At 42.8% G+C, this 25,303-nt stretch overlaps 2 protein-coding genes across 2 annotated transcripts in view; both read left to right on the top strand.

Moving 5' to 3' along the window:
• The first annotated feature begins 1,794 nt into the window (after positions 1–1,794).
• LOC104286148 (vitellogenin-2-like) lies at positions 1,795–25,031 on the top strand. Its single transcript, XM_009884709.1, has 35 exons — positions 1,795–1,834; positions 2,189–2,209; positions 2,397–2,548; positions 4,388–4,639; positions 4,790–4,951; positions 5,089–5,237; positions 5,669–5,819; positions 5,927–6,084; positions 6,167–6,332; positions 6,804–6,929; positions 8,001–8,219; positions 8,633–8,850; positions 8,968–9,065; positions 9,490–9,614; positions 10,272–10,373; positions 10,966–11,085; positions 11,185–11,374; positions 11,698–11,791; positions 12,595–12,780; positions 12,982–13,126; positions 13,896–14,124; positions 14,213–14,388; positions 14,649–14,972; positions 15,339–15,386; positions 15,526–15,612; positions 17,194–17,406; positions 17,499–17,641; positions 18,964–19,102; positions 19,814–19,949; positions 21,110–21,296; positions 22,616–22,707; positions 23,184–23,281; positions 23,362–23,521; positions 24,606–24,767; positions 24,916–25,031. The coding sequence occupies exons 1-35, from the start codon at positions 1,795–1,797 to the stop codon at positions 25,029–25,031; spliced, it is 5,184 nt and encodes a 1,727-aa protein (XP_009883011.1).
• Positions 25,032–25,096: 65 nt separating this feature from the next.
• The window catches only part of CTBS (chitobiase, di-N-acetyl-), a 5,741-nt gene continuing 5,534 nt past the window's right edge, over positions 25,097–25,303 (top strand). Inside the window, exon 1 of the mRNA XM_009884881.1 lies at positions 25,097–25,156. Coding sequence (XP_009883183.1) covers positions 25,097–25,156 — 60 coding nt within the window. The remainder of the gene's footprint in view (positions 25,157–25,303) is intronic.

Here is a 25,303-nt window from a genome sequence, read left to right as displayed (position 1 = left end):
ACCCTGCTCTTGCAGCCAGGCCCAGCCCATACAGCCCTTATTTTGAGGAGTGTTATGGTTTGTGGTGTCACTGTTATAGTGTGGTGTTTTAGTGACAGTGTTATAATTTTGAGACACTGAATACAAGTGTTGTTGCATTTAATTTGCCATCACAGCAGCACTTTTCTGCTTGCACTGCCACTGACCCCAAGTCCTCGCTGCCCACAAGGTTGTTTGGTTTTTTTTTTAAAAAAAAGCCATGCAGCTGCATGTAGTTATGCCATAATATATTAACTTTTGAGCCTCAATTACCAGTCACCAGTAGCTGTGTACTCAAATCCTTTAGCTATATTTACCATTTACCAAATCTCCAAAGACATGACACACAACTCACTAGTGACTGGCTTGGCTTTTGTATCATGTGCCATCAGTTTTACAAGGCAAGGGGTTAAAACAAACAGGACCAGAATGTAGTGCCAGGAAAAATACAGTGAAGTATTTGCCATGCTTCAAAATTTATATTTTTTTTACCCTACAGATGCAACCTTTGATCTAGGAACAAAATCCACAGTTTGTCAGACATTATAAATTATATCCCAACTGTGAATTATAAAAAAAAAAAAAATCAGCATTATGAAAACTAAACTGTCTCGGATAGGAGCCACTGAGCTGTTGATGAGAAACTGAATCCAGTCCCTTCCCACAGTGAAGTGGGCAGCAGCTTCGGTTCCCTGCCCGTGGAGGAGAAGGTTGGTAGGCAAACAGTGGCTGTACAGCACCAACATGAACCCCTCAGTCCACGGCTGCCGTAACCCTCCTCGTGCAGGTTCCTGATGTGAACAAGGCAGGTGGCTCCCTCTGCTTTAGTTGAGCCCAGTTCTACGTCCCAGCAGTGGAGGACCAGGGGATTCAGGAACGATGTCAAACCCCGGAGTCAAAAGCAGCCTGAGGGGCCTGTGGGGCTGCCTCCAAAAGGACAGGGAAAATGCCAACCGGTGGGAGAAGGGGGCTGCACCGTGGGGTGAAGATGCTGCCCCTTGCTGCGTGATGTGAAATGAGTTTGGGTGAATCACACTGTGTACATCTTTGTAAACTGAGAGGTTTGTGTCTGTCACATCCCTCAGCCTCACGCATCCCTCCTCGTGGGGGCAACCCTCAGCAACACCCCTCTATGGCTAACCACACTGGTGAAAGGGGCAGACGCATCAGCCCGGTAAGAGAAGGCAGGTGAGGGAAGCATGAACATCAGCGGCGTTTAGCCATGGCCTTGGTGACAATGACGGTAGGTTTGTGTGACTGGGTGAAGTCCCTGTCCCCAGAGAGTAGCACTGTGGGTGACAGTCTGTCCCGCTCACAGCAGGGCAGGTATGGGCACGGTGTCACGGGAGGGCTGCCCGGGGATTTTTGCACAATCCTGCTGGGGCACTATCAGTTAGATAAGCTGTGTGCCTTATGGTCAGGTCAGGATAACCTGGACAAAGTCAGCGCAGACTGCAATAGCACTGGGTGCTTCCAGGGATAATTGGTAGTTTTTCTTACACAATAAATATTTTGGCTTTAACTATATTTCAATACTTTTAAGCACTAGTTTCAAAACGTACTTCCAGTGCATTCAGTTGATGAAGTGAGAACAAAAGCAGTTGTGATGGTTTTGGCTCAGCAATAACAGCCGGCACCTTGTCCCCGACCCCCTCTCCCTCAAAGGGTTTGAGTGGTTGATAAAAAGTTGATAACTCAACAAAATTCACTGTGCCTGTTAATAATTCTTCTATAAAAGCCGCACATTTTCCCTTGCAGTCTTCAGTCGCTTTTAGCATGAAGGGACTCGTCCTGGCCCTGGTGCTCACCCTCGTGGGTAAGTTGAAGCTTTACCAGCACTGCTGAGCTGTGATGGCCACTGCGGTCCTGAGCAAACTGCATCTCCTCGGGGCTTTTCAGGGATATTTACAGCTCAATTTGCTGAAGCCCTTTTACAACTTTGGCTGTAAACTATTAAATTTCTGTGCCTAAGCTTAGCAGCAGGGGAAAAGCCGAGCAAGCAGCAGCTAGCCAGGGGGGGCTGGCATGGGCTTGGTGTCCCCAGGGGGTGTGGGGTGCACATTCCTGGTTGTTTGCCAACCATTAGCACACTGAGTAAATGAATAATAAATATGAAGTGCCCACAGAGGTGGGGGTTTTCTCATGCATCCTTCTCTTTCCTCCCATGCAGGGGGCCAGAAGCAGGACCTTGGTAAGTGTCACCACCAGCGAGCAGCTCCCACACTGCCCTCCCCTGCAGCTGTGCCCGCTGCATGCACCTATTTTTTGGTGGCAGCAGCAGCTTCACCCTTCTTTGCTGGGATGGTTCTTGCGAGTAACATCACAACAATCGTAACGAAGGAGCTGTTTCTGTTGCATTTTCTTTTCAATTTTAATAGAGCCCATTTTTCATACCGGCAAGACCTACCTGTATGGCTACGAGAGCTTCATCCTGCATGGACTGCCCAGCAGAGGCCTGGCGATGGCGGGGGTGAGGTTGACCTGCAAGCTGGAGATCAGCCATGTGTCCCACAGTGACCACCTTCTCCAGGTAAATCCCCATGGGCATGGGAACCCACCCATCCGCCCACGTTACGCAGCTACAGACGATTGCTTCATACGTCCAGGCTGGTAAAATAAATGACAAAAAGATGCAGAGCTCACATAAAAGCTTAGGGCCCTTCCTGGTGCTGAGATTCTCTTCCCTTCCTGTAAGCCCAATGTCAGACCAAGCAATTTCGCTCAGGCAGTGATGATTTCCCCAGCGCAGGCAGAGGTGCGGGCATGGGCACGGAGCTTTGCACCCCTGTACCCCTGAGCTGTGCTGGGGAGAGCTGAGGGCACCACTTGAGTGTCTCCAGCTGCAGCCAAACTGTTTTGGGTTATGGGTAGTGAATTACAGAAAGCACCACAGGCTTCCTAGCAGCCCACACCTCTGTGGGAGGGAGGCAGAGCTGCTCCAGCTCTGCTGCCATCAGTACCCGAGTCCTCTTGACTCAAGCTGCCTTAGGTTCATCCCCATGCAGAAATATGGCAGGCAGCTGCTTTAAAGAAATGCCCTTCAGACAGTTTTACTAAAGCAACACTAAGCTGGAGTATGAATGAGAATTCAAGCATGAAATGTTCATGTTTTTCAACCTGGTCCATAGCCTGAGAAAGGCTCGGCGCTTGAATTCAGGTATCACATGAGGAAGTCCCATCTGTCTCCACTATCTTCCTTTTGATATTCTTCATGCAGGCATTAATTCAAACTTGAAGGATTCTAATGGTAATGCTTGTGCTTAGCATAATGATACCAGAGCTGGAAGCACAGTTATTCATTGAAAAGATTAAACCAAACAACTTAAAATACTGCCATGGAAGGAAAGACCACAGAAAAGGGACCAAGAAGACACCAAGTGGGGAGAAAGCTGTAAGAGGGCACTGAGCATTCACTCTAGGAGTTTATTCAATCTGCAATCCTGTGCATATATTACTGAAACAGCATGAATGAATACGTATTATCAAACTTTAAACGCTGCTGCAATTGCAGGCTCTCTGTAACCTTGCTAGAGCTGCTATAACTTTAGCAATTGCAGACAATAGTCTCAAGTAGGATTTAATTTGAGAAAACGTGCAAGAGGCAAGCCACCCTTGCAGCAAGGATTATAAATGCCTAAAATAAAACAGAGCAGTAAAACCACACCATTTCCCTCTGTGCAAGAACATGTCCTTTTATGTGCGAGGGTGGGAGGTGTGCGTGTATGTGTATGTGACTAGATAGGTACGTGCATGCAGGCACACATTTCCCACTAGGTAGCAGTCAAGGACTTGTGTGCAAGCTTTACAGCTTGATAAACTCAAAATTATGATAGCCGCTTCCAAAGAAAGACGACAGCTCCTGCTGGGCCATTTCCCATACGAGGTCCTGCGGTCATCTCTGCTTCCCCATCATCTGTGCCGTGGCTTCAGCGCTCTGGGATGTGCTGGACCTGGAGCAGTAGCCAAAATAGTCCCCGTGTGTTTAGGCAGGCAGCTTGACCAATGGCTTGGCTGCCTTGCAGACTGAAGGAAGATCTCACTGGACATCTGGGGAAAACAGGCGAGTATCCTTTCTGCACAGATTGCTGGCAGCCGGTGTTTCACTCGCCCAGCAAGCTTCACCAGATTTGCTGAAGTTTTGAATGCTGCTTGCACAATCTCATTTTTCTGGCAGAAATCCTTCATGCAAATTGCATTTCAAGGGCGCTTCCTAGGCCCAGAGCAGGAGTCTGAGGAGGAAAACATTTCCTCTGCTCCTGGACAAGTGACTTGTGTTTGGCTGTGGATTTGAAGAGCCCAGTTTCCCCGTTATTGCACTATTTCAAACTGATGGGGAACTGGATGAATGTTTTCCTAATGTTATTCACAGATTCGATCACCAAAGCTGGAGGAATTCAATGGCTTCTGGCCCACGGACCCCTTCACTCCATCTTCAAGACTCACAGAGACCATTGCTGCATGCTTCAGCCAAGCTTTTAAGTTTGAATACACCGAAGGAAGGGTTGGAAGTATTTTCGCCCCTGAGGACTGTCCCATCCTGTGCACTAACCTAGTGAGAGGGATTCTGAACATGATGCAGATAACCATCAAAAAGTCACAAAATGTGTATGAACTACAGGAGGTTTGTTTTGTCCATTCTGATTTTACTTTTATTGCCATTTTACTGTTATATAGTAACTTGCCTGTACATACACTTCCCACGAAATTTTCTTTGACCTATTTATTGCTGTTTCAAGTGGAAAGTTCATTGTGTTTAAATCAATACTCACAGGCTGGCATTGAAGGCATCTGCCAAACTAGATACGTTATCCAGGACGACAGCAAGAATAACCGTGCCACCATTTCCAAAAGCAAGGACCTGACCAACTGCCAGGAGAAAGCGGTGAAGAACATGGGAATGGCGTATATCCGCCCCTGCCCTACCTGCCCCCTGGTACGAGCAGCACGGTTGGGCGTAAACCACAGCTAAACACTCATACGTCGCACTGATGCTACTAGGGAGTTTGGTTCATCTGTGCTAATTAACTTCTACCCGTTCCTATTTCTGAGTGGGTCTCTTTGCACTTCTAGAAAGCCAGAAACATTAAGGGCACGGTGATGTTCACTTACAAGATGAAGTATGATGACAGTGGTGCCTTGATGACGTCTGCTACATCCAAGCAGGTGTACCAGATCTCTCCCTTCAATGAACCCAATGGGGCAGCAGTCATGGAGGCAAGGTAGGAACCGTGCAGGTCCTTAGCATAGCTGTGATTATCAGAGCCAGGAGGAGATGCCTAAAACATATTTACTGTTGATTTGTGAGTTAACAAGCCTTTGGCCTGTGGGCTGCAAAGGGCCAAGGCACCATACATCCCTCGGGATGCCCAGCCAGGTCCCGTGTCCTGCCATTTGGACATTTCGCTGGGGCACCTGAAACATTTGTCCAACCTCTCAGAGATTTTGGCAAACTCTAAAGAAACCTTTTGCCAGTCCTGTGACATTTCCAGATAATCCTGAGCAATGCATAAACGGAGAAGCGCACGATCTGTTTGTGGTCAACGCAACGGTCCTGCTGGGCACCCCTCAGTCTGCTCCAACCGCTGTACGTGTCCTCCACACACACAATGCAGTTAAAGGCTACTGATGCATTTCCTTCTTTCCCTTGAAGACAAGCACTGTCTTTGGTCGACATTAAAAGGACTCCCATCAGTGCACCAAAAATTCAGCTGCAAAACCAGGGGAGTCTTCGTTATCATTTCTCAGGAGAGCTACTCCAGATGCCAATTCCTCTAATAAGGATTAAAAATCCAGATTTACAGGTATTAGAGGCTTGTTTTTCATACTCTTTCGTTATTTATAAGGTCAACAGATCATCACATAATTATTTTAGACATGGATCCTCCCAACTGTCTGCTTTTTCCCATAGTTAACAGAAATACTGCGGCAATTAGTTCAGAATAACAAGGAAGGAGCCACTAAAGAAGCTTCAGCCAAGTTCTTACAAATGGTCCAGCTTTTTCGTGTAGTGACCTTTGATCAAATTGAGTCTTTGTGGGTGCAGTTTGCCAACGACCTTCCCCACAGGTAACTGCATTGCCTTCAGCCAGGATCTCCGATCAGAGGCACACTGGGCAACGGGGATAACGAATCCTCCTCTCCCTGGCAGGCATTGGTTCCTGAGTGCCATCTGTGCTGCTGGAGCTACTGACACATTCAGATTCCTGAAGCAAAAAATTCATGATGAGAAGCTGAACATCTGGGAAGCAGCTGCTGCTCTCCCTCTCGCCTTCCATTTCGTTACACCCAACAAGCAAACCCTAGAAGTTGCCTCAGTGAGTGCAGATCATTCTTCCTTCTGTTTCTCCCTCACCCCTTTTTAAAGGTGAATTCACAGAATTATAAGTGAAAGATGCAACATATTTCCTTCTAAATTTGTAAAATGCAAGCTATTAACAAAAATGGGGAATGCTTGTTGCCAAAATTTTTTTATGGCTTTGATACTTGGTGTTAAAACCCACAAATCCTAAGAAAACTGCTACTGATATATTTTTGAAAAAATATTAAAAAAAAAAGCAAACAAGAAAATAATATCATGTAACTAAAATCTAAAGTACTTACTGTACAACTGCAGCAAGTCTATTTACTTTTATTGTAGCTGAATGACTAGCATTAGATTTAACTACTGAAAATATTTAGGAAAAATCCAAAGCAATTTTATCTATTTATTTCTCAAATGTAATTTCCACTAAATACCAGCTCTAAGTACTAGAAACCTTAAAGACTGCTACTTCTTTCTTCTGCAGGCTTTTCTGACCTGTCCCCAAATCCAGAAAGCATCAATGCATCGAATAATTGTTTACCTGGGATATGGTAGCATGGTAAATAAATACTGTGCTCAGCCTTCACTTTGTCCAAATGAACTTCTTCAGGTAGGTGACTCTCATTTCTTATTAATAAGGGGGTAGAAATTTTTAAAATGCCTCTAATTTAGCTCTCACAATGCTGGCAATTAGGTAACTCCCTGTTTACATGCCTCACCCTTAGCTGTGATTGCCTGCAAAATTGCAAAGACAGAATGAAACACTGAGCTGATGCCTTTGAAAAATCTGGTCTTAACAGTTCAGAATTTCAGATGTAAGTGGTAGAAGCCTGTGGGGATAATGGATCCTACAAACAGCCTGAAAATTAGTTTAGGTATGATAAATTTAGGATTAAAGCAAAATAATGATAATTCTTCTCCCTACTTTTACATTAGGTAGAATGTACTTTAAAAAAAAAAATCTATTAAAAAGGCGCTAAAGGGTGAACATAAGCAAAGCTTTAGCTATGTCATAGGTTAGTGCTTCCAAATTGGCCCTGCTCCATAATTGCATGTCACTCTCAGAAATATTCAGGACATTGTCCTCGGACTATGCAGCTCTGGCTCCTTACTCACAGGGACCACAGCACCGAGATGGCCTGCTGCTGTTTGACATGTGTTTAAATCTTCCGAAAAAGAGTGAAACAAAGCCAAGCCACCAGAAGGGTAATTTTTCTTCTCAGAACAGCAAAACCGTTTAAGTAAACGTGCTATCGCCATAGGAAGTGAAAAATATGGAAGTGTAACCCTGCAGCTGTGCAGACCCGGGGGCTGCAGGCTGGCAGGGCTGGTGGAGGCGCCCCAGGGAACCACTGAACCCAGCACCAGCTCGGGACTGCTCCTGAACTTGCAACAGATTCTCTGGTGCAGGCATCCACCTAGGATTATCTCCTATGCTTGGGCTCAGGCACAATTTAAAATCAATTACCACACCGCGTAAGGAGAAAACCAAGTTTGCTTGTATGTTCCATGTTTAGCGTCCTGATAATGATGGTGAGATTTTTCCTGGGAGAAAAATCTGAACAGCTTTACTCAGGGCTCTGCACCAGTAGTTATTTTGCTTGCTATGGCAATGCCTATTTTTATGTATCAATAAAAGATCGTTACCTGGTAAGCTTAACACGGTCTACTCTGTTTTCAGCCACTCCATGACCTTGCTACTGAAGCCACCAGCAAAGGTGATGCCAAAGATATGGCCTTGGCCCTGAAAGCCATCGGCAATGCAGGAGAGCCGGCCAGTATCAAACGCATCCTGAAGTTCTTGCCAACGTTTTCCCCGGCTGCAGCTTCATTACCAAACAGAATTCATGCTGATGCCGTGTTGGCCTTGAGGAAAATTGCCAGAAAAGACCCCGCAAAAGTAACTGAAATTATTATTTTAAAAACCTCTTAGAGGGTATGGTTTGGGTTTACTTAGTGACTCAGGAATAATAAAGCCATCGGGTAATGTCAGCAACTCTGGGCAGATTTCTCGGTTACTGGTCTTCCTCTTGCCCACACTGCAAATTTCTGATATCACCCCGTCCTTGCTGATATCCTGGGAAAGAGAGTGCCTTAGTCTCTGTAACACTAGGCCCATTACTAATGGCTGTTTCTTCCAGGCCTGTTCACTGTGCACCCAGCAATATCTCCATTTTCAGTGGTAGGTCCCATGCTTAAGTCTCTGTTTCAGGTTTTGGTCTTCATTCACTGCAGATCACACAAGAACAGTTTAGGAACCACTTCTCACTGAGAAGTTATGAGGTACTCACAGGTTGTACCTTCCTCCTCTAGGTAAGGGAGATCTCCCTCCAGGTCTTTATGGACAATACACTTGCTCCTAACGTCCGAATGGTGGCTTGCGTTGTCCTCTTCGAAACTAAGCCTGCTCTTCCAACTGTAACAGCTATGGCCAGCTCGCTGCTGACGGAGCCCAGCTTACAAGTAGCCAGTTTCACATATTCACACATGAAGGCTTTGGCAACAGGCAGGATCCCACAGCTCTATAATCTGTAAGTAGAGGAAGAAGTACATTTTTTAGTAGGAAATGGTGATTTTTCTCTTGTAGTTTTCTAACAATTTGGTCACACTCGACTATCTTCATATGATCTTAATGCTTTATTACTTAGATCTGCTGCCTGCAACATTGCCATTAAACTACTGAGCCCCAGACTTGACAGGCTGAGCTATCGTTACAGCAAGGTCATTCATGTCGGCGATTATTCCCGTGAGTACCAGGTGTCCTCTTTATTGTTTCAGGTTACGTAGCCAATGCCTCTATTTTGTTCCATGATTTTCATCCAAAATCCAATCATGGGCTGTGAGTTTAGTGCACTCTTGAAGCAGAAAAAGCACAAGAGCCTCCTAAGATGCAAAATCCCCTGAGGGTGTTCTGCTATTCTTCGGGTATCTGCTGGGGAAAGCAGTGCCTGCACATGGATTTAGGCCTCCTTCTTCAGTCACTGTGCTTGTGTTGACTCTGCACTAGAACAAAGTTCTCCTCTTGAGGTTGCAAACTTGAGGACCTGTGGTACTGAATCCCAGCAGAACCCCTTGTGATCTACTACAGCATGTACCTGAGGTGTCTTACATGCACCAGGCATCTCACAGACCCTAACCAAAATCTCCGTTGCTTTTTATTCCTGTGGTAGCTGAATATCAGGCTGGTGCCATTTGGAGGGTCTACCTAATGAACAGTCCCAGCACCATGTTTCCATCTGATATAATCACAAAAGTAAGAGGATATTATGCAAATACTGCAACGGATATTATTGAGGTAAGTACTTCATTAAACATGCAGCTAGATCCAAGCCAGCTACAGATAGTATTACTTGTGAAGCCGTTTGGACTCTGACATACTGATTAACTCCATCTCTGGCTGTGAGGGCGGATATGGAACAGAAAATTTAGATAATGATTATGATTTTACTTAGGCTTCTTTGTTTATTTGGGTTTCTTGACACATACATTCATCAATGAATACATTCAGTATAGGCATGAAAATCTAGGAGAGCAGAGGAAAGTTTATGCAGCAGAATATTCATCTGCCTACCTAAAGTTGCATGGCATCTAGGGTATTTTGCATAAGTACAGGGAAATAGCACCTGAAATTAAATTTCAGCCAGCAGTTCAGCCAAGGCAGCATGAAGCTCCCTGTAACAGCATGCAGGCTTCTTGGGCAACCTTTGCAGCCTGGGCTGAGCTCTGCGCTGCCCTAAAATTATCCCTGCTGACTAATTCAAAGTTGGCTTAGCACGTCCTCAGCATCTGCAGCCACAGCCTGCAGTCATCTGCCAGGTAGACATAGCCTTATAAGTACAATGGCTTCATGAAGTCTGTATTTAGAGCGGCCTCAGTGAGTGTAATACCAGGTACAAAGGTTTTCCTGGGCTCTCATGTGCTTGGGCTCTATCACCAGCTCTGTTTCCTACAGGTGGCTCTCCGGTCACAAAGCCTAACTGACCTTATCAGGAAGCAGAATATTCCCTTTGCTGAGTATGATACATACAAGACACTGAAGGAACTCGGTAAAACGGTATGTCTCTATGCACCCTTCTGACCTGTTTGTAATACACAATTCCCGCCAGCGCTGGGGTTGCATCACCCACCCACCGAGTCGTCCCTTTGATGTTTCGGTGAGAAAGGAGTCAGTCATCCTGTTTGGTCATGGAAAGATGTACTTACATTGCACTTACGCTGTCAACAGATGCCACGTTTTCACTCAACATGTGCCAGCCCTTAATGTACAGTACAAAAGACAATACTGATGCCGGTAGCTAAAATTCGTGTGTTTTCAAGTGTATGTTAAAACACATTAAGTGGTTGCTCTTGTCCTTTAAAACAATTCTTGAATAAGATTTTTGTCCATAAGTCCTTAGGTGTCACCCAGTACTTAGAGCAGCAGAAATTACCAAGTCCTTACCTCATCCTTGTGTGGGAAAATTCCCACTGAAGTCAGTTATGCAACATAAGAAAGGCCACAGACCTGTAAGATGTCTATTAGTTTTTGGCTAAGGAACAATGGTGAGCACCTTCAGATGAGATCTACACTTTGCTAATACGTTACTGTATTTGAAGTAACATCATCTGCTGCTTTTCTTTCTCCTTATGTCTCCTTAACACCACAGCTTCTGGGATGGAAAGAACCACCTCCCGAAGACCCTCTGGTGTCCGCTTATGTCAAAGTATTGGGCCAAGAGATCGCCTTTGTGGACATTGATAAAGATGCCATTCAGCAGACCATGATGGTACTGACGAGGCTGTTGTCTTTTTTGTCTGTGGTGCTGAATAATTTCCCCTCCCTGTCTCTTCTTACCTACTTACCTAACTTATTTCTCTGTTTTCAGAGTCTAACTGGATCATCAAACTGGCAGCTGGCGGTGAAACAAGTGGTGGAAGAGGTCCAGAGAGGCATTTCAGGCCAATGGACCCTGCCGGCAATGGTGACTGAGCTGCGGCACATTGTCCCCACGGTGGTCGGTGTGCCACTGGAGCTCAGTCTGTGTGGCGCCGCGCTGGCCCAGGCTGCGGCCAACGGTAAGCTTAGGATACCAAAATGAGCGGTTTCCCCACAATAATTGTGGGTCTGAAGTTAAATCCCTCTATAATCTTGAAAAATACTCTTGTAATGTGGAAACACCGGTGTTCAGCTACCTCCAAAGGGTTTGAGAAGTAATTAGCATGTTTCACCTTGGACATAGTTGTATAACTCTGGTTTGGAGTAGCCATCTTTAAACTATCACGTAAAGTATTTCAAAATGTAAAACCACTGCCCACATGTTAACTTCTATGCTTCATGAAAACATTGCATCTCCAGCATTTGTTTCTCTGTTCATACAATTCCTGTTTGTCTTTTGCAGTGGATATACAGATGTCACCGCCATTATCTGACAATTTTAGACCTTCACAGTTGTTGGAAACCAACATGGACATTCATGCTGACATCAAGCCAAAGTAAAAATGACATATATTTTCACATACACACACCAGCATTTATATTGATATTTGAAATAGATATGTGACTGCATGCTGTTATACAGGGGTCTTACTTGTCCCAGATTTGGGATGGCTGTGCTAGTCCAGAGCAGTGAAGTTGTGAGTGTCCTGGTTTGAGGCCCAAACCATGACAGCGACAAAGTAACACACATGCTTTTATGACCCTGCAAACGTAGCAACGTGCACTGTATCCCAAGGGACGCTGCGCTGTTCTGCCGTTGCTGAAAACGCTCACTTTTGTACCTGTTCAGTGACTAAAGATATTAAGCTGTGAAGATACATTTGCTTATGTATGAAAAGGTTTTTACAAGTTCAACATAGAATAGCATCACCCCAAGGCACAAGCTGGGGGGATTTGAGGAGGCAAAGGGAAATGCTTCTGGATCCCCAAAAGCAAATGCAACAGTAGTAATAACAATAATAGTAATAATTATCATAATAATAGTCATAATATTAATAAACAACTGGACGCAATCTGAAGGTAGTAGAGATTTTGGCATTAGCTTATCCTCAAGCAATGTATCAGTGAGGATGCAGCAAGAGAGTCCATGTTAGCTTTGTTTATCAGACAAATCCCCTTGCCTTTTCCAGCGGCTCTTCAGCTTTTTTTATCATGTTATATGATTCATCTCTTTATCCATCAGTAGTGGCTCTTACAATAGCATGTAAGAGAACAGCATGAAAATGCAATTTGGCATTTCAAAGTTAAATATGTGCATATTAATCTGTAATTATGCATGTTTTTATTTCCACTCTTTCAGAGCGTATTTTCATATGATTGCAATGATGGGGATTAATACACAATACTTTCAGAGTGGTCTTGAATTTCATGCAGAGTTCAGTGCCAACACTACAATGAAATTCGATGCCAGGATAAATATGAAAGAGAAAAATTTGAAGATTGAAACGCCTCCCTGCCGTCAGGAGGTTGAGCTCGCAGCTGTGAGGTACAGAAGAGCTTGTTGCATTTTGCTCATTATGTATTACTGAGTGTGAGCTCCCTGTTATAAAATCATGAACATACAACTCTTTGTGAGGCTCTGCCGTACCTTGGCAGCCACATAAAGCTTAGTATTGTCTTTTTTTGCACCAGCAAAACAGATAAGCAAAATCAGATGCTACTTGTGTGCCATTTATCACCTCCACAGGAGTGAAGTGTATGCTATTTCAAGGAACATGGAAAAAGTAGATTCTGAAAAGAAATCCCAGCTTCTCCCCAGAGGAGAAGTACCAAGTATCTCCGACCAGCCATTTCAGCCATCAGAAAGATCTTCAAGACCTGGCAGCTGGAAGGTAAGGAGGCCTCTCACCATCTGTATTGCAGACAGGTAGAGAACAGACAGCTCCTCAGAGGGGCTGAGCACCCCCAGGACAGCACCTGGCTAACCAGATCACAAACACAGAAGCTGTGAGACTCAATAGGTGCCTGACACATCCCAAATCAAGCCTAACATAAGCCCCAGTGGGTTCAAGACATGATAATTCACAGCCTCACCCTCATCATCTCATGCAGGTAGGGTTGTTTTGACAGCACGTCTTCCTACTTCTTTACAGCCATGGGGAAGGTGTGTGAAAGTCATATCCTTTGTACAATGTCCCTTTTTTGCTGAGCCACAGCAATGTGGAAAAGATGGCTCTTGGGCAGGTTATATCCCAAATCCTGAGGTAATCCCCGCAGTGGATTGCAGAAGCCCATTCTCTTACGTGCTCTTCAGCTTCTGAGGCTGGTATGAGAAGGATAGGTTGACTTGCAACAGGAGGGCTTGTAGCCCAAAACTGATGCAGAGGAATAGCCCCTCCAAAGAGTGCTGCAGGTTCTCATTGGGAAGCGTGTTTGTGAAACACTGCCTGGGAAAGGCTGGGCAGGAGAGCTGTGCTCTTCCACAGAGCACTTTGGAGGAAACCCCACTGCTTCCAGTGCTCGGATCTCTAATTTTAAGCAGTGCTTCCTTACTTAGGCAGGACTGTCATCATTCTCCTCAATAGGAGGAAAGATTTTAGGAGCTGTGACGAATTTTTTTGGGGAAAATATCTTTATTTGCCATATTTTTGTTTAATGCAGCAAAGCAATATTCCTAGTGTGATATCCAAAGGATACCAGCAAGGTTCAGAAGAGGCACATCACCACAGTATAGGAAGAAGACTTTACGCACACATCTTCTGTAGAAAATTTGAGAGTTTGGGATGTTCTGCTTGTCTCAGCCTAAAGTCACGAAATTCTGCTTTCATAAGAAAAACCTATCTGCACAAATTAGTTGGAGAACTCGAAGCCAAAATAGTTTTAAAGCCAGGTACAGTCACAACAAAAAGCTTTTCTGTCAATCTCTGTGAATGCTGCTCAAGCAGCACAACCCTGGAATGTAAGTATCTTGACTTTAGTTCATGCAGATGCTGATATTGACAAAATACAGCTGGAGATTCAGACAGGATCCAAAGCAGCTTCCAAAATAATTGATGCTGCAAGCTCAGGATCTAAGGAAGAGGATGAGACATCTCTGTATGAGGACATACAAGCTAAACTGAAGAAGATTCTAGGCATTGAAAATATGTTCAAGGTAAGAAACTTAGAACGTTAGAGAAGGAAATATTTCCCTATAAATGAAGCCAAGGGTTTTCAGTGTGGAAAACTGGCATGGGAAAGCAAGGATTTCAGCTGGGAGGAATGGGTCTACGTGAGTTCTGGTGCAGCTTCTGCAGTGTGCAGGGCCAAGAAGTTGTATTTCCTTGAAAGTCTGTGGTGAGCATCTTGTCTGACACCCAGAACAATGTTACAGAACAAGCTATAAATTCATAATGCTTTGAACTGTTTTTGGAGGTCGCAAATAAAACACGGCACCGTAAGAAACGGATTGACAGAAAAGTAAAGACTGCAGTTACAGACCTCTGGGCAGAGCCCAGTGCAACACCCCTCTCCAGTTCATCCTCTTCTTCCACTGCTTCCTCTGCTGACGGTAAAGAGCCTGGAAATGAAAACAAGAAAGATGAAATAAGGCAATCTGGGAAGAAGCGTGGCAGCTACAAGAGTGGCAGCAGCAGCAGTGTCAGCTCTGCTAGCAGTAAAATCTGCAGCAGCAGCAGCGGAGAAGACCACTCTGGAGACAGGCACTGCAGTGGGGGCAGTGAATATTTCAGTGAACAGGTAATTCACCCAGGCTGGACCCTTTTCTATTTCTTGTAGTGAATGTTTGTGTACATCAGGAAATTGTGCCCACAGAACATGGACCAAAGAAAGACAAAATAGTCTGTTGAGGGTGGCTGTTCGCTGCAGGATGAACAAGGTAACTACCTAGCAGAGCTTTTTCTCCTTGTTATCCTCTTTGGTCCTCTGAAGCATTTCAGTTCAAGAAGTTTCACATTTCAGAAGATTTCAGTTTAAAATGTTTAAAAAACACAATTTTGTTTTGCCTTTTTTCCATACCCAATACTGAACTTTTTTAACGCATTTGTCAAAAGTTATTTCTTTGTCTTCTCTTTACATCTTCTTACATACTATCTATTTTCACAGGCAAATCTACCTGTTTACCAGTTTTGGTTCAAGCCAGCAGATGAACAGGTACATTTACTGCTTATGCTGTGAGCAGGGCCTACAACTGCTCTCACTAACTTTGCTGCAATCAGAGTTTAGTTCTCTGAGAATAAAAATATGACATGTGGTAAGCAACTTGCTTCAAGGTGATTCTCTGTTTTTGCAGGACCCAGGGAGGGAAGTCCTGAACAGCAGCATCAGCTCTTCCTCTTCTTCAGCTAGTGATGAAGGCACCTCTAGAGACATGTCTCAGGTGAGTGTCTTAATCTACAAGAAATAAAAACATTTACTTTGGATTTCCAGCTATTGTGTGTTCATTACAGAATAGGAAAAATATGCTGATTTAGCATATTAGAAAATATATAGAAAGAAAATGAATTGTTTCCTGTTTTATAAAGGTGAGCACATTGAATAACCATTAAATGTTTTTTTTAAGGTTCACTCAATACAGGCTACTTAATTAACGAAACTGGAATGTATTGCTGTATGTGTTGAAATTTGTGTTACTCAGTAAATAATTCACTATAAAAATGAGAACTTTACAAGTGGTGACCTGCTTGATCAGAAACTGGTTTCAAGAATATTTTTTATTGCATAGCTCTCTCTAAAAGTTCAGGATTTGACTCTGCCACTCTTTTGTTCATTAGGGCTTCACTGCCAAGTACTTCTGTTGATGTTAGCAGGACCATACAAGGCCTTTGAAAAGACCTTGATTTTGCAGTAATGCTCCAACTTTGAGAGCTATTCGGGTGTTTGGTCAGGAATAACGGCACAGTACATAGTTAATGGTACCTGGTCCTCCTGTAAGAACTATTGTAAGAACTGATGGAATCTGGAGCAGATTTTCTCAAAGGAAAATTCCACACTTTCAGACAACGACCTACACACCTACAAAATTGTAAGCCTTACTTTGCTGAGGCACCCCCTCTGTACCAGCATCTCCCAGCTGTTAGTGCAAGTAACTTGAGGGAAAAAGGCAACCAGATCTACCTTCTCCTCCATCCATTTCCATATAACTTGAATTCACCTCTCTTGTCTGTCTTTTCACCACATTACTAGTTCCCTGAACTCTTCCCAGTCGTCCCCAATGGTCTTACCGCATACACCTTCTTCCTCAGCCACAGCCTTGCTGTTTCCCTATTTCCCCCTAAGCCCCTGCCAGCTCTGTCTCGCCTAATCCTTCTGTGGGTCTCTGTCACCCGGATCTGGCAGCACAGGGGGGACCCACTGCCCCACAGCTCATCCCACCTGCAGCTCCCCCCTGGCCAGGGGGGAACTCCTGTCCCACAGCTCAGGTAGGGCAGTCACAGCCGGAGCAGATGCCGCTGCCGGGTGCAAGGCTCTGACTTTGAATGGGGCCATGTGCTGCTCCTCATGTGAGTACCACACTTTGGACTGCACTGAACAGATCCCTCTGGCAACACAAATTATCACAGTTTTAAACATGTGGCTAAATTAATTTTATCAAAAAGACTTTTAGCTAAACTACAGGTTGGTAAGAGAGCAGTGCTGAGCTGGGTAATATTGTTTTTTTATACAGTAAGGTCCTACTCCATACTTCCTTTGTTTCACTGAAATTACTTTAAAAAAAGATTCCCAACACTACTGTTTTACTTACATAGGTCAGGACAGCTCTCCCTTGAAAGGCTGTGGCAAAACCACATATGAACTGAATAGATCAAGCAATGATCTACGATGCTGTCCCATATTTTACATAAAAAGATTTTTGAATGAAACTTTTCCTTTACAAATACTTTTTATCTGTGATTTTAATATAGTAATTTTAATGCTTTGTTTATGTCTTTGGTCTCTATTTCCTCTCTACTGACTTAAGCCTGAATTCTTGGGAGACAGCAAGTCACCCGTTCTGGCTGCAGTCCTTCGTGCCATCCGCAGAAACGAGCAGCCGACGGGATTACAGCTTGTACTGTACACTGATACACAACCCATGAGATCGAGGATACAGACGTTTGTTTCAAGCATCACAGGATCGAGTAGATGGAAACTCTGTGCTGATACTTCAGTAATAAGTTCCCATAAAGTATCGGTAAGTTTAAAATAATGACCAGCTCAAATGTAAATTAAATTTAATGACCTGACTATATTTTATACAAAAATATATATATTCCCCTCTACTAGGGTTCTCTTAAATGGGGTAAAGATTGCCAGGACTACCAGATTGCTACTCAGATTGCGACAGGGCAATTTGCTGCTTATCCAGCTATGCAGATGAAGCTGGAGTGGCCAAAAGTACCTTCAATAGTCCGAACAACTGCAAGATGGTGAGATTTTACTTTAGTTTTTGAAAAATTCACCTGCGCCAATGCTCCAGATAGTTACAGACTCTGTTCTGCAATTTCTGGGCTCAAAACATTCCTCTTAGCCAATATGATGTTATAAAATCGATTACACATCTGTTTTTTCTGTGTATTCATTCCCTCAAACCCTAGTGCATTTTAGTTTGTTGGAAAACCACTTGAAACAAAGGGGATGATGGAATTCACCTAATTGTACACTTTAAATTAAAAGTGCTTGAATTAGGAAATTGGTCTCCTGATGCTTCCTAATCGATGGAGGCTCAGAGCAGAAGCCTAACCTTCATTCTCTGAAGGAGTCTGTCTCTTACTGACTGTACAGGGAGAGTAATTTCCTAATGTAGGCACCTTATCTCCAGCTTCTGAAGAATGTAATACAAATATTTCTCTTAAGGCTTATCACACACTAAATAGCAAACGTGTAACACAGCGTAAGAAAACTGTAACTGCTGGGTTCAGTTCACATACGTCTATCCATATACATATAGTATCTACTGTATTCATTCATTCATTGTATTCATACATGCATTTGCCCACAATAACATATAGATCCGTATCAAAGCCTAATCTTTTTTCATTGTGCTACCAAAATACAGATGCATACAACTCAATTACCAAAATATGCATGCAACACAAGCTTTCATGTTAAAGGGATACAGGTGATTTGGTTAACAGATGTCTACTGAAGAGGATATTTTTTTATATTAGACTGAATTACCTGAAGTGTTTTTATCTGCCCTTATTACAGGGGATGAAACCATCCAATGGACTACCCTGGAGCAAAGCCATAGAACTCAGCTTTGTTCCGCACTGAGACTATGCCTTTTTTTAAAGGAGTATTTTTCTCTGTTTCTCTATTTGAGTCCCAAGCCTGTAAGGGAACCCGATCATGGAGGTCCTCCTGTCAACCCATCGACAATCTTAGTGGGTGAAAGATCCTTGTTAAAAGTTACCACCACATGACTGACACATTAATACGAGGTCATCTATTTTTTAGCTTTTTAGTTTTTATGTAACCAGTGCCTAGTTTTTAACTCTGAATGTGTTCTAAAAAAGTTGGCTATACTTTTCTTCTCATTTCACTCTGCCATTCAGTCTCTGGAAGATGTTCACCCATTAACAGTTAAAATCTGCCTGCCTCTCCTCCCGTACACAACACCATGTATTACCAAACCCTGATATAACATGTGCACAGAACGTATAGTGCTTTATGGGGGTATTTTAGCCTGAGCAAATTATAACCATTTTTTTCAAAGATGGATAGTTTTAATCACTTACTTCTTTTCCAGGTTCTACTCATTTCTTCCAGGAGCTGCGTACGTGCTTGGGTATTCCCAAAGGCAACAACGTGGTCCCTCTCACCAGGGAACCTTGGTTATGGCTCTGACATCTCCACGAACCTGCGATGTGGTCCTCAAGCTACCTGAGGTAACTATTTCCACTATCTTTTATCCTGGGGCATTCAGTACTTATGAAATCAAAGGCTTTTTTTACCCAGCTTTTTTTTTATTATTTATTAAACTATGAAAAAGCTCCTATCACAAGGACATTATATTCATGCAGTTGGTGCCATTATGAAAATATCTTACAACACATTTCCTTTTCTCACATAGCATGTAAACACATGAAATAAGAAACAGCTTATGAAACAATGATCATGACCAATAGCACATTAAGAATAACTTATTAAATAGACCACCCCTCCCCAAATCTTCAGGAAGATGACAGGTTTTCCTGTGTCTTGGAAAAGATAATAAAACCAGGCTGTAGAACAGCATGATGACCAAATAGCAGCCCTCAACATACAGGCAAGGAGAGGGTGTGCATCTTGGCTAAGCAAACCGTTCAGACTGTGAGAAAATATGCTGTACAACTCCCCCAAAAGATGCAAATTGGTGAATATCAAACTTCATTTATAGCACGGCTATTCTATAGATTTCAGATGTATCAAACCGTAGAGGTAGAGCTATTTCATGCTGTAGACAGAGGACGTGATTTATTTTTAGCCCTGACCTAAATCTAGATTCTAATTTAGATTCAGTCAGTACGCTCCTCTTTGAACATTATAGGAAAATGCTATCTCATCCCTACACTGTATTTTGCATTTGCATTCATGTTTGTTTTCTGACCTATTTTCAGCTCACAATTTACGACAGAGCCATCAGGCTTCCCCTGCCATTCCCTTCAAGTCAAGGTACACCGATGTCAACACTACCATCCCCTGACCGGAATGTCTTTTCCCAAGCAACACTTTCAATCATTGAAAACCTTAAAGGTCAGCAATTAACTATCTGTACAAGCATTGATTGACTTTGCAGATTTTGTAAATATGATTTATACTTTTGATATAACTCAAAACTATTTTACATTCATTTAAAAAATCAGTTGGATTTCAGATAGAAATAAACCCGTCTGTATGAAAATCATGAGGCTGCAAAGATGTAAAGAAAAGGAAACTTATATTAAATAAGATTAAATATTCAGTTTCATGCCAAATAGTAATTCCAAATGCATCCATTCCCAAATGCATCCATTTCAGCTTCACTGCAGAAATTGCTCATGAAGAAAAAAACATTACAAAATTTATGAGAGGGACATCTAAGTAACCTCAGATTTGGGGTGCTCTGCTTGATTAGTGCTGTTATGTAGAAGCTAAAACAGCTTCAAAAGTATACCTATTAATTTCGCCTCCTGCACTTGATTTTGAAGGGATTATTATTTCATTAATGCTGTATTAAGAGCTAATCCCATTATACTTACTTAGGGTAAATTTCCAGTGGAAAAGCTTTATGTAATCCTGGGATAAGGAGTCACATTTTGCTTGAAATCAGTGGACTAATATTATACCTATGCATATTTCTTTGGTAAATACCTAAACTAGTCCTTATTAATTAAAATTTTTGTAAAATAATTTCTAATCAGAGCTAGCAGGATTTGCAACAAAATACCATCACAGTGAAAAAGGGAGAAGCTCACTCTAGTGTGGCTTTTTTTCCATGCCGTCTTCTAACTACTTCTAATCCTGGTTATGCCTCAATAAAGGTAGCAGCATTTTAGTGAATTTCCTCTAGTGTTAATGATATGTGAATTGACAACAACGTTTGAGAAATTCTTTTGACTACAACAAAGTTACAAAAGTCAAAACGCCACAGGGTTTCACCAGCATCAGCCATGAGCAGAATTTATCTCAACCAATGATTAAAGCATGAGCAGGTTACACTGCTGTCTGGGGACTGGCAAAGTTTTGCTTTCATATCACCATAAATTCAGTATTTCAACTAAAGGAATCATTTTGCTTTTACATGGGAATAGGTAACACCAGAAAATAGTCTTTTTTTGTTTTTGTTTTTTTTTTTTTAATTGCAAATCTAAAATAGAATAACTGTCATATAAAGTATAAAATGCTTGCTTTTGACTGTTTGTTTTTTTTTTCAGCTCGTTGTTCAGTTTTCCAAAATACGATCACAACCTTCAATGGAGTTGAATTTAACTATTCAATGCCTACAAATTGCTACCATATCTTGGTGCAGGACTGTAGTCCAGAACTGAAATTCCTGGTTCTGATGAAAAGACTTGAAGAGTCTGCTGACCTTACAGCAATAAATATCAGACTTGCCAGCCAGTAAGTAATTGCAAACTTAATGACAAATAGATGTCAAGCTGAACATGCTATAAACATGATGACCAGACTGTTAGAGCAGATTGGTACTCGCATAAGACTCATGCAAAAATTACTGACGTCAATGGAAAGATTTCTAGGAATGTCACTGGGATTTGGGACTTTGTCTTTCAAAGGTGCTTTTGAAACATATCTGAGGTTCACAGTAACCTAAAGTCTTTACTCCCCAAAATTCCTCATTAATTTTTTAGCATTTAACCATCTCATTGCAGTTCTTCGTAATTAGGTAGACGCATAAACTATAAATCTGAAAGGGACTATTGTAATCACTTAGTCTGGCCTGCTACACTAAGCTAATAATTAGAACCAATTAGCACCCACAATCATCTCAGCAGAGATGTTCAGAAGTGGGCAAAGCTAAAAAGGGAATTACTTATCCCAGATTAGAGGCACTCTCTTAGGTCATCCCTTAGTTGGTGCATAATGTTCTAATCTATTTGAAATTAACTTAAGACACACTTTGTTTCATCTGGGAGCAATCACCTCTGCCATCATAGGTTCTTCTTTAAAAGTATAGTCTGATACTCCAAGTTTTATGGGATTATGCATACCGGAATCATTGTAGGGAGTATTCTTCAAAGCGCATAAATAGGCTTTGATCTGTAAGATTTCATTACAAGTAATTATTTATTTCTGAAAATTGTGTGTCTAACTGTATGATAATGTTAGAGAAACAGAGAGAAACTAGTATTCCCTGCACCTGTTTTGTGGAAGAACAGAAGGATGCTTGTTTTATAGGCTCTATCTTTTGAGATAAAGACATTCCTCGTCACTGTATCATTCCTGATCATTTCATACAACTGTATGGATGTGCTTTTGATGTGCCTGAGCTTCATATTTCTTCATTAGAGCAAACACCACTCTGAAGAAAATACTACAATACACAGACTGTTGAGGCTGTAAGAGAACCACCATAGGGAATCCAATCTTACTTTGAAATGTAAAGCACCTTCAATTTATGCAAATGTAATAACAATTATATTGTTCCGCAGCTAGGGTCCCCGTAGCCTGGTGTCTTCCTGCCTGAACTGTGGCCACAAGCAGACACTCAGAGATGAATAAAGCCAGGGAAAGGTGTATTGTGAACACTCCTCCTGGCACGCTTTCCTGGGCTCTCTTGATCTTCCTCCCAAAGCGTTGTAGGTGATTCATGCCAGAATGATATGCACATCCTGCAGTGTTGGTTACACCAGGACTAGAAATTGTGAGCTGAGTAGGGTGAAGGAGAAGCATTTGTTTATACTCATTTCCTTTACTTCAAGTGAGGTTGACATGTATGTTTCCGATGGACTCATCCAGTTGAAGATTAATGGTGTTCAAGTCCCAACAGATGTTCCATACACATCTAATTCTGGTAAGAGACTCACATTTATATTTCGTTTAATCTTTTCTGATGTTTTGAAGAAGGAGAGGATGTGATCCTGCAAACACGTCTCAAGATAAAGATCACCCTAATTTGAGAAATAATTAGGTGACTTGAACACAACTTCACGCTAGTTTTCATAGGGGGTGGCAAGAAAGATGAGCAAAGAGATACTGATCCTGCATATCTTTGCACAAACCAAATAATGCTGGGCTGTGGTACCTTGTGCTGATCACAGACACCCACAGAAGAAGCATCTAGATGTCGCCCGGCCATGGCCACCCTTGTCACAGGCCTTAGGCTTGACCCAGGGCAGGGAGCAGTACGGTCTTCCTCATTTCCCCCATTGCTTTCAAGATACACTAGAGCTTGCATTAAGTCCCCAGGAATTTAACGCGTGGTTCAGGTTGGACCCTAAAACAATAGCTTCCTTTCAAAAGAAATCCCTTTTTGCTTTTTTGTTGCAGAAGCAAGCATGCTCATCAGCCAGGAAAAGGAAGGCCTGTCACTAAAAGCTCCGGATTATGGCATAGATAAACTATATTATGATGGGCATGGACTTGAGGTATACTTTTAAATTATTTTCAGTGGGTTTATTTTCAGAAGAGAAAAATACCAGTGCATCATTTCTTTATTTCCACAAAGATTCAGGTTGCTTTCTGGATGGCTGGAAAAACATGCGGTATCTGTGGAAAATATGATGCTGAGAAGGAAAGGGAATATCAAACGCCCAGTGGATATTTAGCTAAAGATGCAGTGAGTTTTGGTCAATCCTGGATCATCTCAGAAGACCCCTGTGCTGGAGGTACTAAGTTTCTAACATATATCAATGTCATTGCTTTTGACTAAGTCACATGAATAGATGATTTATATTAATTGCAGCACAATCACCATATTTTTCACTAGTTTTGTGATTAGTGGCCATAGACTAAAAAAATAATCTGTTTTTCCTGAGTTTGGTAGCTCACTGAAAGTTCTGATTTTGTTGCATTTTTATATCAGCTTCTTACTCACTATGTAGTTACCTGAAGTTTGTGTGTTCCAGATAAAATCATAAACTTAAAACTCCCTAAGATGGTAAGTTTGTGTGAAAAGTATGCTGTTCGACTGTTGACAAAAGGCATTTTATGTCATCCTTAATAGTTTCATTCTTTATTTCCATTCTGTTATTTCCAGGCTTTTAGTTTCCTAGGAAAAAAATAATAAAATCTAGCCCTGGCTATCAAACTCGAGGACATTTGAGGTGGGAAATACCTGTTTTAATTTCCTCAGGCTGAAGATGAATCCTTCAGCCCGGGAACGATTGTTCTTCCATCCAGGTCCTGCATAAAAATAACAACATGAAGGTATTGATAACATTAGGGTGCACTACATTTTGTGTGGAACCCAACCCTCTGAGCACATGGTGTCATTTTTAGAATATATTCTTAGATCAAGTTTTCCTGGGGGGACTGGTCCAGAAAAGCCTCGATCACAGAGGCTTAAGGCCTAAGCTATACAGCCATGGCAAGGCAGGTGTGATGCTACTCACAGTGTGGAAGTGGATATACGGATGTCTTGGAGCCACTACTACCCCAAAATGAAGTCTGGGTAAAGTTGAGCGTCAGTTGACAGGTTTTTCACATGGATCTTTTTGGATTTGGACACCCGTGTCCTACCTAGGTCCTATTTGGCAAGCCCCTGTCCTTGGGATGGTGCTCCACATGCCTGGTTCTCTCACAGCCTAAGCCACTGACAGAAAATCAACTCACTTCAATCAGATAAGTGTCACGTAGCTTGTGTCACTTGGTACATCCATTGGTCTTTGTTGTTGCCAATTCTACAAATTAAGTCCAGAAGGTTAATTATGTAAATTCTGTAGGTGCTTTAAGAGAGTTCATGTTTTCCAGCTTGTAAGCTGCAGCGCAAATTTGTCAAAATTGAGAAGCCGGTTGCATTTGAGAAGAAGGCAGCAAAATGCTTCTCGGTGGAGCCAGTTCTGCACTGCGTAGAAGGCTGTTCAGCCACCAGCAGCGTTCCCATCTCCGTGGGCTTCCACTGTGTGCCCGCTGGTGAGTCTGCAGAATGGGTGCGCACCACCACCCGTGCGTCCAACTGCGATCCTGTGAAAAACCATGAGGTTGACGGTACTAACACGAGTACCTTGCTGTGTAAAAATCCCTCTCACGCGACCTCTTTTTCCTCTTTTCTCATTTACAGACTCCGCTCTCAACCTGGAAGGGCAGATTAGGCTGGACCAGAAATCTGAGGACATCGTGAGCACAGTTTCTGCTCATACGGCGTGTTCCTGCCACCAGCAGCCGTGCCCGGCGTGACGCCCCACTTCACAGCGTCCCCCCCTTTTCTGGGCATCAGCCCGGATGGCCCGTGACCCGCGGACATGGCCGGTTTGGACAGCGAGGAAAAGGCCCTGTCCCCTTCAGGGGAGCCTTATTCTCAAGTTATTTTGAGATTTCGGAAATAATTCTGGACACCCTTCGCCGGGTTTGATCTCTTAATAAACCGTTGCTCTGTAAAAGCGGTCAGTCAAGATCATTTCTCTCTGAACGAACGGTTCCCCTAATGCGGGCCTGCCCGGAGCGCCGTG

The sequence above is a fragment of the Charadrius vociferus genome, unplaced genomic scaffold, assembly GCF_000708025.1.
Source record: "Charadrius vociferus isolate BGI_N301 unplaced genomic scaffold, ASM70802v2 scaffold163, whole genome shotgun sequence".
Classification (NCBI taxonomy): domain Eukaryota; kingdom Metazoa; phylum Chordata; class Aves; order Charadriiformes; family Charadriidae; genus Charadrius; species Charadrius vociferus.
This window is presented reverse-complemented; position numbering and strand designations above follow the sequence as displayed.

Bases quoted from the DNA above. Each gene is read 5' to 3' on its own strand.
- LOC104286148 (XM_009884709.1), top strand. From the start codon at position 1,795: ATGAAGGGACTCGTCCTGGCCCTGGTGCTCACCCTCGTGG. The intron at 17,642-18,963 runs GTGAGATTTTAC...CTTCTTTTCCAG, and splicing joins GTCCGAACAACTGCAAGATG to GTTCTACTCATTTCTTCCAG. The intron at 19,950-21,109 runs GTCAGCAATTAA...TTTTTTTTTCAG, and splicing joins AATCATTGAAAACCTTAAAG to CTCGTTGTTCAGTTTTCCAA.